Source organism: Ahaetulla prasina, chromosome 6 (genome assembly GCF_028640845.1).
Source record: "Ahaetulla prasina isolate Xishuangbanna chromosome 6, ASM2864084v1, whole genome shotgun sequence".
NCBI lineage: Eukaryota > Metazoa > Chordata > Lepidosauria > Squamata > Colubridae > Ahaetulla > Ahaetulla prasina.
Window position 1 is genome coordinate 95,487,215 of NC_080544.1, and position 12,774 is coordinate 95,499,988.

The window sequence follows — 12,774 nt, forward strand, 5'->3', positions numbered from 1 at the left end:
CAGCTGGCTGGGGAATTCTGGGAGTTGAAGTCCACCTTTCTTAAGAGATGCTGAGGTTGAGGAAACACTGGTCCACCATCACGAATTTTTTAGCCTGAGGTGCCCCTGTGTTGGGCTTGTCAATTTCATGCACAGAAATCTTAAATCCCATATTGGGGATTGAATGTCTCAGCTTTTTCTGGAGGTCTATTTTTAATACGGGATGAAACTACACCTGTGCTTTAAAAGCCAAGCCCAGCATATTGTCAGCCCTGAAACCATTTTGGAAATCTTCAGGGCTGCCACAGCAAGGGCCGTTGCAGCTGTGGGAACGTGAGGGGGGAGATGAGATAGTAAGGGGCAGGGGTGAAATTCAAACATTTTTCCTACTGGTTCTGTGGGCGTGGCAGGGAAGGATATTTCCACCCCACTCTGGGGCCAGCTAGAGGGTGGTATTTGCTGGTTCTCTGAACTACTCAAAATTTCCACTATCGGTTCTCCAGAACCTTTTAGAACCTGCTGATTTCACTCCTGGTAAGGGGGAAACTGTAGCCAAAACAATATTCTTTCTCGTGGGAGCCAAGGACATCCCCACCAGGTGGTTGGAAGGCGTGGACCAAAGGCAGCCTGATTGGGCCATGTGATGGATGTGTGAACTGGGGGCAAGAACTTTGGGTTTTGATTTGGGTGGGGGAAACCTCGGATCCTTCAGAGTCGGGCTTTACCAGCTGTGCCAATATGGCATTCCTAATAAATTCTTACTTTGAAGGTACGAAACTACTACTCCAGGCCTCAGAGGTTTGATTTCATTGGGTCTGTTACTTGGATCCCTGTCCACCTATGACTTAGAGCAGCAGTCATCAACTGGTGGTCCGTGAGACATTTTTGGTGGTCCCCAGAAAAATTATTTGCATGTTTTATATTGCACTAAATCAGGGATCCTGAAACTACGGCCCCTGGGACAGATACATGCAATGAACGTTTGTGTTGCTGCAGAGAGTCTCTCCCTCCGGGGTCTTTTTTTGTGGGTCAGAGGTGGCAGAAATTTCGACTTGGGGTCTGCTTCAGCCTCCTGGGGCGGGGCTTTGGGCGAAGGCTGGAGGGAAGCGCCGCTGGTGGCGAAGAGCCGGAGGGCCTCATTCCAGTGGGACTGCATCATGGCCTGGAACTGGCTGACCATCTCAGCCCGCTGAGCCTCCAGGTGCCGGTACCTGGACTTGCACTCCCGCAGGTCTTCCCTCTGTTTGGAAAGCCTATACTCGTAGTCCTCAGTGAGGTGCTTCTGCTGAGCCTCCTTCTCGGTCAGATCCAATTTGAACTGAGCCAGCTGTTTTGCCAACTCTTTCTCATGGTGGCTGCTTAGCTCTAGAAACTGCTTCCTGTTGGGGCCCTAAAGTGCCCCGGCGGGGCAGGCGAGGAGTAGGAAGTAGAGGCCGGCAAGGCTCCCCTCAACATGAGTGACATTGAATTCTCCACACCCACCAAGTCACATGACCACCTTGCCACGTCCATCCAGCCCGTTATTAGGCAGATCATATTAATGGTCCATTGTATTTAAAATTATGAATTTAGTAGTCCCTGAGATCTGGAAGGTTGGAGACCCCTGATTTAGAGGACAGTATCTTCTGAGAGAGGGAGGGGGCAGGGGAGAGAGAGAGAAAGAGAGAGACAGAGAGATTCACAGGAACAAAAAGGATGGGAGAGAGTATTTATCAAGTTTTGTCTGACCTACCAGCCTACACAAAACATCAGTGCATGCATGTACGTAAATACAGTTGTTCTATCATAGTCCACATATAATTTGGTATTAGTTTAATGACACTAATCCTGGGGTAGAGTCCGAGCTATTGGCTCCATCCAGAGCTGAACGTTTAGTGGCTGGATGGCTTTCGTAAAATTGCTGACCTACTTTTTTCTTCTTCTTCAGGTCTTTCAAGTCCCATTGGAAAAGGAAGGACAGCTTGGAGGCCCTATTCTTGCACCAGAAGAAATCAAAACAATCTTCGGCAGTATTCCGGATATCCTTGATGTACATATTAAGATAAAGGTGGTGCCATTTTAAAACTGTCTATATTGGGAAAATGATTTTGCTCATTTTAAAACAGTCTAATATTGTGAATATTATTTTGCTCAAAACACCTTGCTTGTGCTGCGCTGGAAAAACCCTTATATTCCCTCATGATCTCATAAGTAAATAAGAAAGGGGCAGAATTGGAAATGGGCCTGGTGTCATCACACTTCGTTAAATTCATCTCCTGCCTTTCTCCCTACTCCAGCAGTTCTGTAAAGTGGATTAAGGTGAAAGATTTTGGCTGGCCCAAGATCACCCATGGTTTCTATAGCCTGTTTGTACCTGAGATTCTCCAGCCCCACCCCTACACCTGAAACACTCCAGCATACAACCCCAAAGTCTTGTATAAATAAACTTTCTAATATTTTGACAATTTGCTTTGAGCACCAATAGCCAATGATTCTAAACCTTAAATTATGTTTTGGAGCATTATGCAGTATTGGTAGTGCTCTTATTTTGTGGCATCCTTAACTGATGGAGCTCCCCGATGTTCCCTTGATTAAAGATTAAAAATGAAGTTTTTCTTACTCTCCCCTTTCCCTCCTCTCCTGCTTCCAAGCATCACATCGAACGGAACTTCATTTAGAAGTTCAAACAATAATGCAGCTTGCTTTTTTAGAATTTGGATAGTTGCAAATGAATAGAGTGCCATCTTTGTTATTTTAGGAAGACCTTGAAGACCTTATGATAAACTGGACTGAAAACCAAAGCATTGGGGATGTTATACTTAAATATGTAAGTTTTGGTTTTTGCACCAGCTATGAATAAATGCTGTTATTTTGTATCTAAAGTGGACTCTTCATTTCTACCCCTTGGTCATGTTAAGGAGCCTTTTGTCTTGAATTGGGGGAATGCAGTGTAGCTCTGCTCTTTGTATTAGTATTATTAGGCAGCGTTTGAACGGGGGGCAGTCCTATATGGGGATAGGACAATTTGCTGCGGCCAACTCACCATGGCCAACTCGTCGCAGCCAACTCATCACGGCCAACTCGCTGTGGGACAACTCTCTGCAGGACAATCTAACAATTTCATTTATAATAAATAAAAATTATCTTAATTTTTGCCATTCACATTTCATTCTGTCTCTTCTTTTGCATCCTTTCTTTAATGATTCTATCCCACCATTTATTTATTTTTTTTGGTATTAATGTAACTCTTGTTCTGTAGTGAGATGGCCGGGGCGAATTGGTTGGGGTGAATTGTCATAGACCCATCCTATTTACCCTTTTATGAATCATGAACTTGTGTTCAGTAGCGTTAAATCACTTCCCAAAAGAAGCATGATTGCAACTGTGTGATTCTTAGGCAAGGCCTTGATCGTAAGTGTGAAATAATCATTGTGCAGTTGCTGATATTTCTTTTGAGATAAAAGTTTTAAATAAAAGAGAATGAAAGTTTAGTGACCTGCAAGGATCTGGGATGTTACATAATGTAAGGATAGACTACAAAATAGTTTAGAGGTATTATTGGCAGGGGCAATATGCAAATATGACCCTGTGCTTTTATTAGTATTTGGGCAAGTATAAGCATTTATGCATTTGCTTTGCAAATACACTGTACGTGTAAAATACACTGTATGTGTAGGTGTTTGTTACAGTAGCAGGTTTAACGAACTAACACCAGCAGAGGTCAGCTTCACCAGCAGCATAGAGTTCCTTCAGCAAACAGTAACTTCAAACTGCTTGCCACGAAGCACTGATATTATTTTAATTTTTCAACCACATGCATGTTGTAAATAAAAATTTTGGGATTCTTTCAGTCTAAAGACTTGGTGAAAACATATCCTCCTTTTGTGAACTTCTTTGAAATGAGCAAGGAAACCATTACCAAGTGTGAAAAGCAGAAGCCCAGGTTTCATGCTTTCTTAAAGGCAAGTATTCATTTGCTGGTTCTAAAGCAGTGATCCGTCTCCTGAAAGGTGCAATTTGGAAACTGAAATAAGCAATTAAGGCTTGAGCACCGTGGAAGCACAAATGTGCTAGAACAACGTCTTGGTGGCAGTAATAGGGGGAAAAAGGTGCAGCTTTGGGATCCAGAATAGGTTGACGGAATAGCACTATGTACTTTACTTTTGGGTAAAATATAAATAACACCTGATCCTAATGTGTTTTAAAGGGGCGTAAGCTAGACTGGCAAGAAAGACCAAGGAGGCAGACGATATTTTTTTTCCCTGTCGGGAGTTTACAGTCTCATTGGTATTAATGTAATCGCTACTTGTAAACACCAGTTATCCTCAGGCGATCTTGGTCATCAAGAGACAATTAGCTCCACTCCAAGTCTTCATTTTACTTTTTACTATTCCTTTTTTTTCGTGTTTTTCACATGACTCAACTTAATAGGCCCAGCAGAATAAGTCCTGCAAAGCTAATCTTTTCCTATGCGTACATCAGAAACCAGTCCAGGGGGAGGTAAAAATGGATGAACTCCGAGGCTATTAAGCTGGAAAGAAATTTCTCAATTTCTCAACCTTTTATATGCAGAACAACTTCGTTATATAGTCATATTTGGATCCTCGCTACATTATATAACCACTATTTTTCCCATCTTGTTTTCATGCAACTGGTGTAGACTCAAAATGGTCTCTTACTATTGGTCTGGACTTCTGGATCAGTTTTTTAAAAAAGTTTTCTGTTTGCTTTATTATTTCTTGCCAACATCGGAGAGATGAAAGCTATTTAGGATTTTTTTTTCCTTTTGAATGCAGTGTAATAAAAGAGAGAGCCCCTACTACTCAAATAATTAATGGGGAATGAGAAATAAAATTAGCAGTGAAGAAAGACGTGGCTTTCAAACGACCGATTTAATCATTTTTACATAATAATTTAGTAAATACCTTCCAGCAAGGTTTCCAGATAAGCAATTAACAACCTATGTAATATGTCAAACTTACATTTTTTTAAAAAAAACCTCAGTGGCGTATAAGCGTGGGAACCACTGACACTGCAGAGTTTTGTTTTGTTTTGTTTTAAAGAAAAATTGGTTACTTTCTAGAAATAATGCTACAACTTCTTTTACAATAGATAAATCAAGCTAAGCCAGAATGTGGTCGCCAGAGTTTGGCAGAACTCCTTATCCGGCCAGTACAGAGACTGCCCAGTGTTGCGCTTCTTCTAAATGGTATGTTCAAAAGCTGGTTTGTCTAGGGGTCAAAGTAATTAGTTAGCATTTGTAGAATCAAATCAAATCTGGTTATCTGAAGGACCATTGCTTCCCGGTTACATCTACCCAACCTACCAGAGTGGGAAGGCAGGGAATGTAATGAGTCCCGTCTGTTGTGACCCAGGCCCAAGTAGATAGTAGGAAACTCAGTCAGTGTAAAAACAAACAAACTTTATTCGAACAGCTGAGAATTACTTCATTCTCAGCATAGTTCAACTAAATTGCCTTATACATTGTAAGCCGCCCTGAGTCTTCGGAGAAGGGCGGGGTATAAATGTAAACAAAACAAAAAAAAAATTAAAGCAAATTCCTCCCAACACAAATTCCTCAGTCCTATCATCAACCTTGGTCCAATTAGGCAAACTGCCAAAAGCCTTTCTTGGCAAAAGTTCAGAAGACACCGATACAACACAAATGCAACAAGTCAAAGCTATCAACGTTATTTTCCGGCAAAGAGCCCAAACGCCATTGCTGGTCTTTTAAGCCTTATGGGAAGGGCCAATCATCTCTTGGCCCTACTCCCGAGTCGCCCTCTTTGCTTGAGTTGCTCTTGCCTTCTGTCAGCTCTTCTCATGCGTGCATTAGGAACAGGCTCCTCCTGTTCTTCGCCTCACTGCTGTCAGCCTCTGGAGGCTCTGAAGTCGGCACATCACTCCCTGATGGCCCTGGCCCCACCTCTGCCTCTGACGCAGAGCCCTCATCTGGGCCTTCCCCAGCCTCCAGGACTAACCCATGCTCAGCTTCATTGCTGTCTGACTCGGTTGCCAGCTCCGCAGGCTGCTAGCGGACCACAACACTGTCTCCTAAGAAGGCACATCTGGCAGGACCCAGAAGGAGGACCTTCTCTGTGGTGACTCGTTCCCTTAAGAACATCATCCCTGCACTTTGCAAGGCCCTGAAGACCTGGTTTTGCCAACAGGCCTGAGGAACCCAAAGTGCTATAGAGCCCATCAAGTGACTTGTGTGTTGTCAGCAGTGGGTGGGGAGTTATTGTTTTAATTCCTTTGATATTGGGTTTTTTATTGTTTGTAAGCCACCCAGAGTCATTGAGGTGGGCTTCGATATAAATCGAATGAATGAATGAATGAATGCTTGGGGTGTAATTTTCGCTGGGTAAGTCCAATTGGGTCTGTGAACTCCCTTAAGAAATGAACTAGAAAATATCTTTTATAGATGGCAGGTATATGACATTTATTGTGTTTGTAAATAATCTGTTTTAATTGATGTTTATTTTCAGTATTAATTTAATTGTAAGGTCTATGAACCATAATTAAGATAGATAACAGCACGTAACTTAATTGCTACAAGAGATGTTCTTTTAGTATGCGAGCCCTGAAGCTATGTGTTTGTCATCAAGAAACACATATTTCTACAGCAAGGAAGATAAAGCAGTAATGGTTAAATAGCTTGTTCTATTCAAAAAGGGGAATATATATTTATGTTTTTTATTTGGATATCAATTCTGGATTTTGTGCTTGTAAAAAAAAGAAAAGAAATATTGCCTTTGGTTTTGTCAATTAGATGGATTCATTGTTACAGAAATGGTTAGTTATATGTTAATGTGTAAAAGTAAAAAGTTGAAGTTGTAATGTTAGCTTGCATTGTGCTATAGAGAGTCGGAAGTCAGTACCTTTTTTTTCTTTCTTCCCTTGTACCTCATATTTTCTTTCCCCTTTTCTTTTTGTTTCTCTTAATTTCTTGCTTTTATTTTTCTTTATATTTTATACATTGATAAAACATTAAAAGTTATATAAAGAGAAAGAAACCCAGAAGCCACTTCAATCCATTGCTAGCTTAAGTCAGGTATAACCTTTTAGGCCTAACTTGCATCAGAGTATATATTTTAAAGCAGAGGTCTCCAACCTTGGCAATTTGAAGTCCACGAGACTTCAAGTTGCCAAGGTTAGAAACCCCTGTTTTAAAGTAATGCAGTCTGGCTTAGTTATAAAAAGAATGTGCTTAATGTGAAGACCCATAATTGCTCATTAAAACTGACTTTAAAAACACGTGGAAGAATATTTAATTGCAAGAGAGAAATGATGGTAAAAATTAGTTCATTTAAACTTTCAGAAGTACATGTAAAAAACAGGATTTTTTTTTATTCTAGAAAGTGCCGGCCTATTGCTCAATGGAACATCATGCTGTGAATGTCCTGCTTTGTCTCTGTCTTCTCTTCCCCTCAGGTCTCCTGGACTTTTAACCTGCAATTGTACACTCATCCTCAGTGTTGTGTTGTGTTGTGGTCTTCCCTGTTTCTTTACATATTCCATGTGACTGATAACTCCCCAATTTCTATTTTTTCTTATAATAATCCTATGCAATAGATAGGAGAGAACAACTAAAGTTCACTTCAGGAGTTTTGAGGTAAAAGAAGTATTGTATTTTTCGGAGTATAAGACGCACCTTTTTCCCCCAAAAAAGAAGGTGAAAATCTGGGTGTGTCTTATACTCCAAATGTAGCCCTGCCCAGCTTCTCAAACGGAAGTTTCAGAGGCTGAAAAAAGCATCAGAAATGGAGCTGCAGAAAAAAAGCCCCAAACAGAGCTTCACAGAGCTTAGAGAAAAAGCCCCAAATGGAGCTTCATGGAGCTTCAGAAAAAAAGCCCCCAAATAGAGCTTCAGAAAAGAAGCTCCTAAACAGAGCTTCAGAGGCTTTTTTTCTAAAGTTCTATTTTGGAGATTTTCAAAGGCAGAAAAATGTTTTTTCTGAAACAGAGTTTCAGAGGCAGGAAAAAAAAAAAGCCGAAAGAAGCAAGCCACAGAGTTCACAACCAAGGAAACTGTTGCTAAAATTCACCTCTGGGAACAGCTGATTGGGGGTATTCCGGGAGGCTAATCTACCTGCCAATCAGCTTTTTTCTTATTTTCCTCCCCAAAAACTAAGGTGCATCTTATACTCTGGTGTGTCTTATACTCTGAAAAATACGGTAGGTTCGATATAGTTTTTGTTGTGGTCCCATGCTCAAGGTGTCCCCCTCCCCCCCATTAGGAGTGAGATCAAATTGCATTTGGTAAATATTTCAATTTTCTTCCATTTAGGAAAGTAAGTGTGCCTTCAAAGTCAATAGTTGAACAACTATGGTTTTAAGATTTCTGTCTCACCAGCAAGCTAATTTCAATTGCTAAACTCTTGAATTCGGGTACAGAGATTTCTGTAGCGACAGACTCTCAGAAATGTCCACTTTTTTAGGGTATTCTGTGGAATGTTGTTATGCACAGTTGCTCTGTTTCAATCTTTCCTTGTTGCAGACCTCAAGAAACACACCGCAGAAGACAATCCTGACAAGACCACCCTAGAGAGCGCTATTGAGTCATTAAAGGAAGTCATGACGTAAGACAGATGACTAGTTGATACTAGTCTCAAAATTAATATAACATACGATTAGCGATGTTCAAAACATTCTGGGTCCAAACCATTCTGTGTGCAGAACGTAGTGTTGTGAGCCAGGCTCAAGTAGGTAGTAGTAGACGCAATCAATTCAAAAACAAACAGACTTTATTAGAACAGCTGAGAACTCATTCTCAGCATAGTGCAAACTAAATCAAAACAAATTCTTCATAACACAATTCTTCAGTCTTATCACCAACCTTGGTCTAATTAGGCAAATTGCCAAAGGCTTTTCTTGGCAAAAGTTCAAAAGCAGAAGACGCCAACAAGAAATAAATTTATTTATTTATTTATTTATTTGATTTTTATACTGCCCTTCTCCCGAAGGACTCAGGGCAGTGTACAGGCAAAATAAAAACAGACAAGACAATATACAGTATAAAATGCAAGATTAAAAAACTTATTATAATTAGCCTAAAAATTTAAAATGTATAGAAAACTAAAACCCCATTTAAAATTAATAATAAAAATTATAAAATCAATAAAATTTAAGCCAGCCCCGCGCGAATGAAAAGATGTGTCTTCAGTTCGCGCGAAAGGTCCAAGGTCAGGTATTTGGCGAAACCCGGGGAAGTTCGCTCCAGAGTGGAGCCCCACAGAGAAGGACCTTCCTGGGGCCGCCAGCTGACATTACTTGGCGGACGGCACCTGAGAAGTCCCTCTGTGAGAGCGCACGGTCGGTGGGAGGCATGTGGTAACAGCAGGCGGTCCCGTAAGTACCCAGGCCCTAAGCCATGGAGCGCTTTAAAGGTCATAACCAAAACCTTAAAGTGCACCCGAAAGGCCACAGGTAGCCAGTGCAGTCTGCGCAGGAGCGGTGTTACACGGGAGCTACGCGAAGCTCCCTCTATCACCCGCGCAGCTGCATTCTGGACTAACTGAAGCCTTCGAGTGCACCTCAAGGGGAGCCCCATGTAGAGAGCATTACAATAATCCAAGCGAGAGGTAACGAGTGCGTGAGTGACTGTGCACAAGGCATCCCGATCAAGGAAGGGGCGCAACTGCCAAACCAGGCGGACCTGGTGGAAGGCCCCCCTGGAGACGGCCGTCAAATGGTCTTCAAACGACAGCCGCTCATCCAGGAGGACACCTAAGTTGCGCACCCTATCCTTTGGGGCCAATAACTCGCCTCCAACTCGAGATGCCGGCATCCACAGCCACTCCGTCTTGGAGGGATTGAGCTTGAGCCTGTTTCTCCCCATCCAGACCCGTACGGCTTCCAAACACCGGGACAGCACTTCAACAACTTCATTGGGGTGGCCTGGGGTGGAGAAGTACAGCTGAGTATCATCAGCGTACTGATGGTACCTCACCCCGAAGCCACTGATGATCTCACCCAACGGCTTCATATAGATATTGAACAGAAGGGGCGAGAGAATCGACCCCTGCGGCACCCCACAAGTGAGGCCCCTCGCGGTCGACCTCTGCCCCCCTGTCAACACCGTCTGCGACCGGTCGGAGAGATAGGAGGAGAACCACCGATGAACGGTGCCTCCCACTCCCAATCCCCCCAGCCGGCGCAGCAAGATACCATGGTCGATGGTATCAAAAGCCGCTGAGAGGTCTAATAGGACCAGGGCAGAGGAATAACCCCTGTCCCTGTCCCTCCAGAGATCATCCACCGATGCGACCAAAGCTGTCTCTGTGCTGTAACCGGGTCGGAAGCCGGACTGGAACGGGTCTAGATAGACGGATTCATCCAGGTATTGGGGTAGCTGTCGCGCCACAGCACTCTCTACAACCTTCGCAACAAAGCGAGACTGGACGATAGTTTCCCAAAATAGCCGGGTCCAAAGAGGGCTTCTTGAGGAAGGGTCTCACCACCGCCTCTTTCAAGGCGGCAGGGAAAACCCCTTCCAACAAAGAAGCATTTATAATCCTCTGGAGCCAGCCTCGTGTCACCTCCTGAGTGGCCAGCACCAGCCAGGAAGGACACGGGTCCAGTAAACATGTAGTGGCGTGAAGCCTCCCCAACAACCTGTCCACGTCCTCGGGAGCCACAGGGTCAAATTCATCCCAAACAGACTCAACAAGACGTGCCTCCTCTCCCTCGCTTGGATCATCCCAATTTCGGTCCAGACCATCCCGGAGCTGAGCGATTTTGTCATATAGATAACCACTAAACTCCTCGGCACGTCCCTGCAAAGGGTCATCCTGCACCTCCTGATGAAGGAGGGAGCGGGTCACCCGAAACAGGGCGGCCGGGCGGTTATCTGCCGACGCAATGAGGGTGGAGGCGTAAGAACGCCTCGCCTCTCTCATTGCCACTAGGTAGGTCCTAGAATAGGACCTAACTAGTGTCCGATCAGCTTCGGAACGACTGGACCTCCTGGTGCTCTCTAGGCGTCTTCTCCGGCGTTTCATCTCCCTCAGCCCCTCGGAGAACCAAGGGGCTGGACGAGATCTGCGCCGGGTCAGAGGCCACAAAGGCACGACACGGTCCAAGGCCCCAGCCGCGGCCTGTTCCCAGGCCGCAACTAGTTCCTCAGTCGTGCCGTGGGCCAGATCCTCAGGGAATGGCCCAAGCTCTGTCAGGAACCTCTCAGGGTCCATCAGGCGCCTGGGACGGAACCAACGTGTAGGTTCCGTCTCCCTGCGATGGTGGGTGGCGGTTCGGAAGTCTAGGCGAAGGAGAAAATGATCGGACCATGACATTGGTTCTATTACTAAATCATCTAATATCAGATCATTTAACCACTGACCAGAGATATAAATCAGATCCAGCGTGCCTCCCCCCATGTGCGTAGGGCCATCATTTACTCGAATCAGGTCCAAGGCCGTCAAGGAAGCCTGGAACTCCCGAGCTGCAGTCGATAATAAGCCAGCTGATGGCAAGTTGAAATCCCCCATAACTATAAGTCTGGGGGTCTCAACTGCCACAGTGGCAAATAACTCCAGCAGTTCGGGCAGGGCTGTGGTCACGCAGCAAGGAGCCAGGTACGCGATCAACAAGCCCAACTGATTCCTATGGCCCCACCTCACATAGAGGGATTCACAGCCGGCAATCTGAGGAACAATGGCCTCCCTCGGCTCTAGATCTTCCTTAATAACAACCGCCACCCCTCCACCCCTACCCTGGGCCCTCGGCTGATGAAATGCTCGGAAACCTGGAGGGCACAGTTCAACGAGGGGAACCCCCCCCTCTGGGCCCAACCAGGTCTCCGTAATGCCCATAAGGTCCGCGGACTCCCCCTGAATAAGATCGCAAATCAAGGGGGCTTTATTTGCCACGGACCGGGCATTACATAACATCAACCGAAGATCCAGGCTCTGAGGATCATGGCCGCCCGAGGAACGGGTAGGGACTGAGGGGCTGGAGCACGTGATCGCTTTCAAACATCGAGCACGTGCTCCCCACACTCTATACGCCCCCCCCTCCGCCATATCTGCCTCTCCCACTTACCGTAAATGCAGCAAGGCAAGAAACAATTGTACAATGTTGCTTTCCTACAAAGAGCCCAAGAGTTGTTGCTGGTCTTTTAAGCCTTATGGGAGGGGCCAATCATCTCTTGGTCCTACTCCTGAGTTGTCCTCTTTGCTTTAGCTGTTCTTGCCTTCTGGCAGCTCTTCTCATGCATGCACTAGGGAACAGGCTCCTCCTGTTCCTCTGCCTCACTACTGTCAGTCTCTGGAGGCTCCGGAGTCCCCAGATCGCTCCCAGATGGCCCTGGCCCCACCTCTGCCTCTGATGCAGAGCCCTCATCCGGGCCTTCCCCAGCCTCCACGACTGGCCCCTGTTCTTCCACAGCCTCATCACTATCCGACTCCGCTGCCAGTTCTGCAGGCTGCTGGCAGACCACAACACATAGGACTTTGAGTGAGGGGTTGGGTTCCTGCATCAAAATATTGGGGTTAGTTTGTTTTGAATATGAACTGGAGAACAGAAGGCAGAAATGTCAAGCCGGGGAGGAGGGAGGGCAGTCATAAGAAAAGAAAGCCGAGACCGGGAAGTTTCCTTGGTGATGATGTATGCAGACATTTGGGCAGCCATGGGAAGGAGGGGAGAGAAGATGAGTAAGCTGGTGGGATATGCTGTGCTTGGGCCATTGCAGGAAGGAATGGATGCACATTGGCTGAGTGGAAAAGAGAGGGGGTGGATGGGAGAGTTCTTAGAATGCCATTCCCTAACCTTTCCAGCTTTCTGGATCGGCAGTGGTGGTGGTGGTGGCGGCGAGGG

General features: G+C 45.1%; 1 protein-coding gene across 4 annotated transcripts in view; it reads left to right on the forward strand.

Moving 5' to 3' along the window:
• Positions 1–12,774, forward strand: part of ECT2 (epithelial cell transforming 2) — a 64,909-nt gene that overhangs the window by 23,549 nt on the left and 28,586 nt on the right. For all 4 annotated transcript variants that reach the window (XM_058187253.1, XM_058187256.1, XM_058187254.1 and 1 more), the window contains exons 13-17: positions 1,907–2,026; positions 2,717–2,785; positions 3,810–3,920; positions 5,071–5,167; positions 8,459–8,540. In XM_058187253.1, coding sequence (XP_058043236.1) covers positions 1,907–2,026; positions 2,717–2,785; positions 3,810–3,920; positions 5,071–5,167; positions 8,459–8,540 — 479 coding nt within the window. The remainder of the gene's footprint in view (positions 1–1,906; positions 2,027–2,716; positions 2,786–3,809; positions 3,921–5,070; positions 5,168–8,458; positions 8,541–12,774) is intronic.